The sequence below is a fragment of the Zerene cesonia genome, chromosome 4 (genome assembly GCF_012273895.1).
Source record: "Zerene cesonia ecotype Mississippi chromosome 4, Zerene_cesonia_1.1, whole genome shotgun sequence".
Taxonomy (NCBI): Eukaryota; Metazoa; Arthropoda; class Insecta; order Lepidoptera; family Pieridae; genus Zerene; species Zerene cesonia.
This window is the reverse complement of record NC_052105.1, coordinates 1,174,799-1,181,960: the sequence shown is the minus strand read 5'-3', so window position 1 is coordinate 1,181,960 and position 7,162 is coordinate 1,174,799. Positions and strand designations below refer to the sequence as shown.

The window sequence follows — 7,162 nt, the reverse complement described above, 5'->3', positions numbered from 1 at the left end:
AATTGTTTAAACCTATAATAAATATATAAGCACTTTCACATTCATACAGAAAAGTAAATTAAAAATAAATACTACAATGACTCTGCAGAGTAAAAATCTTAAGAAAACAATCGTATTGATTGTGGCCTGCGTATCCAAGCGACAGGCCTCACGCCACGTTGTTTTTGCCGCATTGGGGTCAGGAGCGAGATGGAGATATGTGCTAACCAGCATGCTTGTAAGAGATGCAAGGCACTAGGGAATTAGACGAGCTTTTAATATCTAATGGTATTTGGAATGAATTGTATACATTTTGTGTATGAACCGCACTATTTTAAACATGCTAAATAATATTATAATGCATATCCAGCAAAACTGATATTTTTGATGGAATTATCAGTTACAATTTTATTCAATCAAAGCACGTCCGTTTCACGAGGCGATCCGGCGCCAAGTGACGTACTCTAGTAACCGCATGACGGAAAAGGGGGTGAGGCGACGTCTGGCACCACGCGCCGGTTTACAGACCTCTGGCAAACTCTAACCGGAGCGAACGACGGCCTTTAACTCTTCGAAACCTGCAAATGGCTGTTATGTCCTTGAATGTTAGATATAATGACAATTCGGCATTTCTGTGAATGACAATACGCGTGCACATTTTTTATAATTCCTTTTCTCTTGTTTCAGGTTGTAAAATCAAAGCTCTACGCGCAAAAACAAACACATACATCAAGACACCGGTGCGCGGAGAGGAACCCGTGTTTGTAGTCACGGGGCGCAAAGAGGACGTCGCGCGGGCTAAACGCGAGATCCTCTCCGCCGCCGAGCACTTCTCACAAATTCGCGCGTCACGCAAGTGTGGTGCCGCCCCGCCACCACCCGCTGGGGCGCCCGGCCACGTCACAGCCCAAGTGCGGGTGCCCTATCGCGTCGTCGGCCTCGTAGTTGGCCCAAAAGGAGCTACCATCAAACGCATCCAGCATACAACACACACATACATTGTGACACCGTCGCGTGAACGCGAGCCGGTCTTTGAAGTGACCGGGCTGCCCGAGAGCGTTGAAGCAGCCCGTAAAGAGATTGAAGCGCATATCGCTTTGCGTACTGGGGCAGCTGGAGGTGCAGCGACGGGAACTGGGGCGCCTGGGAGCGAGGGAGAACCTCTCGCGCAGTTATATCGTGCGGGTTTAGCCTCACTTCTGCGCCCTGAGCAAGAGGCCGCTTTCTCATCTGCTGGATCTTGCTCGTCTGGCGGCTCCTCAGGCAGACTCGGCGATCTGCTTGGCATCTGGTCATCTACAGAGCGCGACGAGGGGCTTGGTGAGTCGCCGTCGTTCGAGTCACCCGGCGCAGGCGGCGTGTGGGCGTGGGGACCGCCTAGGCCATCGCCGGCTGCGTCGCCCGCGCGCACGTGCGCCGTGTGCGGCGAACGCGGGGTGGCGGCGGCGCTGGTGCCGTGTGGCCACAATCTGTTCTGCCTGGAGTGCGCGCAGAGACTCGCCGCGACGGCCGCGCCGTGCCCCGCCTGCGCTGCGCCCGCACATCAAGCCATTCGCATACTCTCGTAAATCAGTGCGGCACGCCGCATTCCCGTCATCGCGGGCTCGATTTTTTTACTTAAATCGTTACGAAAATAATAAAAAAAAAATCGCGTAATCGAAATCCTGGTGCCAAAAGTCGGCGCCTCGCCGGCACGGCCCGTCCGCCGCGCCGTACCTATCGTAAGTCGGCAGAGTTACTCACGATATATTTTCTTATTATGAACGTTTTTTATTATGGCGTCGAGCGTCCGTGTTCGTAGCCACAGAGAGAGTCGAGGTACGTTACGATAGAATTTCGAAAAAAATGCATAAAATTTAAAAAAAGTTGTATAATTATTATTATTATTATTGATAGCATAAATGAGAAATCGAAAATTTATAAAGCTTACCTAACGTAGTAGCGTAAAATATTAAGATATCGTAATATAATTAAAGCGAGGGACGGGCGGCGTGGGGAGCGAGCCGCGCGGAGCGGCCTTAGCCAATGTGTTGTTGATAGGTAATGAGTGCAGGGCGTGTTGTTGTGTCGACTGTGGGTAGGTAGAGTAAGAGTAGTGTAATGGCCGCCCGCCGCGAGCGCCGCCGCTACGGGCAGCGAGCCCGCTAGGGGCAGCGAGCCCAGTAGGGGCAGCGAGCCCGCTAGGGGCAGCACCGCGCCGCCCGCACCGCTCCCCCGCGACCCATGCTCATTATTTTGACTATACGATTATTCGCTTAAATGATATTATACATACGTACACACTATGATTATGATAATATTAATATAATGTTTGTTTTAAGTGTGTTTTAATGTTTAGATTTTTATTGTAATGTTTTTATGAATGATTTTTATCTGTACGATTATTATTATTGATTATTATTTTATGTGTTGACGATGTTTTTTTGTGATTATGTGCGCCCGCGCAAGCGTTGCGCGGACCGAGGCTGCCGTGTGCTCGTTTAGTGGTTAATATCGACTAATAAATTTAAAGTAATAAATAATAAAGAAATAATACGACTCATTCATTATTATTATTATTATAAAATATAGTAGTTTGTAGCACGACATTGACTAACCATTACCTATTGATACTTATTAAGTATTATTATTATTATTATATTGAATAAATTTAATAAATGCATAATTATATTTCATAGGAATCATTATTCTGTATAACTCTAGTTAAATATAACGATAATAAATATTATTGTATTTGTATGGGACGGTATTGTTATTTAGTTCAACGGGGGGCTGGTTTTATGAATTAATATTTTTTTATTTTTTTACCGTTATTAGTTTTTGACTTACTCATGTAAAGATACGCGAGGATTAAAAACTGCCTATTAGATTATATTTTAAAAAATAAAGTTTACGTAAAATCAGCCCTCATCGTACGTAGATCCAGTTATTTCGATAATTTTATTTTCATATTAAAATGGGTAGACGCTTTAGGTTCAAATAACGTTGTGAAAATTTGTGAAATTTTGTAGACTACATATCTTATTATAAATCTAATATAAACTATAAATTTCGAACTGAATCTTTTATTTTACCCTTCTACAAACATCCTGTAATAAACCCTGGAAATATGAAAAACACAGATCATTTTACACACCTACATAGCATAGAATATATACAAAGCATATAACATTTAAACAAAGTTATAGATAACACTAGATGCAAAGTTTTATCGGATGATATCTTTATATTTTCATTCAACGAATTAAATTCGTTTTGACCTGGAATTTTGAGCATAAATAACCATGAATTTATTTAAGTCATCATCATCATCATTGTTATAATATCTAATACTATGAAAGATATAATGAATATGCTCACTGTAACAGAACATACAAATTGTAGTGAACTATGTAGCTAAAAAGTGGTACTACAACCTCTTTAATGCTCTTAAGATTTATGAAATATAGTAAAATCAGACTATTAAATGTGGTATGGAGAAATGCATCTGCGAGGGATACAACTTCATGACCACAAAAAGATAAGGACGCGAACATAGATAATAAGTACAAGTAACGCAAATCCCAAAAGTCACGTTAAAGTCTGTCTTTGCCCCACACTGAAACTAATACTGCTTAAAGACGTGACGTTAACTCCAAAGATATTGTTCAAATAAGAACTTAAATCAATGCAAACACAACTCTAACTAAACTCAATCAGTAGAAATGATAACCATTCCGGACATAAACACGAAAACATTTCAACAATAACTCCATCCAAATGAAATGTATATTTAAATACAATATCACGTGTTATCAAAACTCACGTATAAATCTAAATGCTAAGAAACACATTCTCATTAATTAAACCTGTTATAATGACTATTGTCGATGGACCTGAATGTATCAAACGTATAACAGGATACCCAGTGTCTAAATTGGTACAATTAGTCCAAACAGCAATGAGCTACATAAATTACGCCTATCTGTTTAGTAACACACATTACCTAGATTAAGGGGACAGTGAAAATGTTTATTGGAAACCTAACCCTCTAATATTGTTGTAATAGAAGTAAAAGATACTAATAACTATTTAAAGCAGTGAATATTTAAAACTGAGTCAATCATAGAAGTTAGTGAAAACAAATTGACAAACTATTTTATAATTAAAATTAATAAATATTTACAACATCGAGGTAGCTAGAGCTACCTCTCATTTCCTTCTTTGAAAGCACATCACACATCACTAAAACACGTTAAACGCACGCTAATGCATTATACTTGCAAATCACAAGCAAAAAGTTATCGTAATCTATACTAATATTATAAAGGTGAAGAGTATGTTTGCCTGAAAGCTAATCTCAGAAACTACAGGTCCGATTTGAAAAATTCTTTCAGTGTTAGATAGCCCATTTATTGACGAAGGCTATAAGCTATATATGTAGAACGGGGGAAGCCGGGGCAGACCGCTAGTAATATATAAAGACTGCTTTAGTAAGTTAATAAATACATTAGCAAATACAATACCAATAAACTCATTCAAAATCTCCAGTAGAGACCAAAGTCTCGTTTTTACCACTTGTGTCCAAAGAACAGTCGCACAACCTAGTTTGAGTTTTCGAATTTAAGGAATTAAGAAATTACATAGATACCTGAATCATTGCTAACAACCTGAGGATGAACCAAGAGCAAAGCAACCTAACACATTGAAAGATTCAATCAAACTCACTTATGAAACTGAACTGCAATGCAAAATATCTTTTATATTGAATCTAACATCCGTGTAACAAACGCATATGAGTGACGACAATCTAAGCCTGAGCGAATCTAGACTTAGCTATCTGCTTATGAATAAACAATAGTAATTGACCCAAAGAAACTGACTTATAAGATTCCTGCTTGAAAGCGCGTGAAGAAGGCGTGGAAGCGGTGCGGCACTTTTCGATGTTAATGCTATAAATCTATAGGTAGATAGATAGATAGATAACACTTTATTGCACATAAGAATTTACAGAAAAACATAGATAAACACAAACAAAAGAGAGAATATGTACAAATGGCGGTCTTATCGCTAGGTAGCGATCTCTTCCAGACTACCATATAAATAATAAGAGAAACACTTTAGAAGACGAGGGTGAGCAAAATATTAGGTTTTAGAAAAAAAATAATAATAATAGTAGTGATTTCTGTTATATATACTCATGGACTATATATCTTTATATTATTACTGTTACGATTTTGATGACAATTACTCTGATCCCTAATTTGGAGAACACAACTAATAAATAACATATCTCAATTCGATTTGTAGTTTTTGAGTTATACATGCTCTTATGAAATTTCGCACTAGTGTTTAGAAGCAGTTATAGAATAACCTGTCCAAAATGTACAACCAAAAAACGCAATTCAGACATATATACACATCGAATTAATAACCATCTTTTTGAAGTCGGTTAAAAAGGATTAATTTAACAATTTAAGTATGGGATGCTATCTTCTCTTTTAACATCAAATCCAATTTAAATCAATCTTTGCTCTTGAGCAACTTCAAAGAAAAGTGATAAGATATTGATAAATGACATTATTATTTTTTGATTATTTTTATATTAATAGACGATGATGTTAAAATGATGTAAAAGAAAAGAACATAAACCAACTAATCACACTATCCTAACTTTATTATGAACTAGCTTTTGCCCGCGATTTCGCGCGCATTAAATTCAGAATAGTTTAATAAATTTTATTAATATACATTTATTTATAAACATTCCTTTTGGATCACTCTATCTATTAAAAAAGCTGCATCAAAATCCGTTATGCAGTTATAAAGATCTAAACACAAAAGCGGGAATGCTTTATAGCATGTAGTGAAGTGAAAGTACTTAACTTAATTCTGCAGCATAACTTTGAACGAATGTATGTTCCTCTGGCTAATCTTCTGCCATACATAATTGCTGCGTGAAGAGATAGATTATAACTACAAATGTAGCTACTTTACTCCGATAACTACACGAGCGGAAAACTAAACGTCTCTAAAAAAATAATAAATGACGAAGAAATTTGTAACAACATATTACTTATTTGATGTATAAGTTCCAGCAACTCGACGAGATGTCTCTGAAAAGTTGACCTGGATACTACTGAATGCAGGTTAATGCTCTCTGATTAGTATTTAATTAATTTCTTTTGAAATTATTAGAGGAGGAGGGCTGCTTGAAACATAAAACTTATTAAACATAAAACATAAAACTTAGCTTCGAGCTTTACATTAAATAAGTTTTATTAGGTAGTAGGTATTTAACTGCTAGCTGGCTAGAATATCTTCTTATATACTTATCGAGAATATAAATGATAACTCGTTATAAATGAGGTTTCGGAATATTGGATTAATCTTATGTTTCATCCCAGTTCAAACTTTCGAATCTGGGACGCTTGTCCTATCTCTACGGCAAATACGCACTTATTTTAATTTGAAATATGTATGAAAACAATTCCAATGATTGTATTATAAATACACCGCACTATACATTCTCTATTCATAAAGAGCCAGAATACAAATAGTTATTTTATAGCAATAATATAAGCGTTTAGTAACCAATAATCATATGTGAAAAAAAATGTATATAATACATTTTTAATTAACGGTTCACTTATATGTTCATTACATTACAACAAATGTATATAACCAAAACACACGCTATAAAAATACATCTACTGCTTTATTCGGTTGCTAGGCAACCAAGAGCGTTACACGTGCTGATTTCAAGGTCCTATTTTATAAAACATTTATGTAACGTTCTTATTATTTAGTGTTTACAGGAGCCATACTCGAATCAGCTCGGCGATCTTGAAATAATAATATACACACCGTAATACTTTCTGAAAAAAAAACTCGAAATACGGCTGATACGAAACGTTTATTAAAAAAGTATTCTGGATAGTTCTTTTCCATATGTGCCTTATAGATACTTCACGCGATTTTTATGAATTAAGAGTCTGAATTCAGACAGGCAATTCTGCTGTATGAGGTCGTCCTAATTGTTTATTCAACGGTATTTATAATCCGTATCATTAATATGACAATTTCGTAAAATTTTCTTTCTCCGTAGATATTTGTCCGAGACTCTAATTTGAAATAAGGATAAATTCTTAAAGATGTTTATCGCTTTTCGTGTTTGTGAGAGACAATCTACCGTAATAATGAA

General features: G+C 37.0%; 1 protein-coding gene across 1 annotated transcript; it reads left to right on the top strand.

Moving 5' to 3' along the window:
• The first annotated feature begins 602 nt into the window (after positions 1–602).
• On the top strand, positions 603–3,035 carry LOC119839666 (RNA-binding protein MEX3B-like). Its single transcript, XM_038366067.1, has one exon. It carries the CDS (start codon positions 618–620, stop codon positions 1,545–1,547), a length of 930 nt encoding a protein of 309 aa, XP_038221995.1. The 5' UTR covers positions 603–617; the 3' UTR covers positions 1,548–3,035.
• Positions 3,036–7,162: the final 4,127 nt, after the last annotated feature.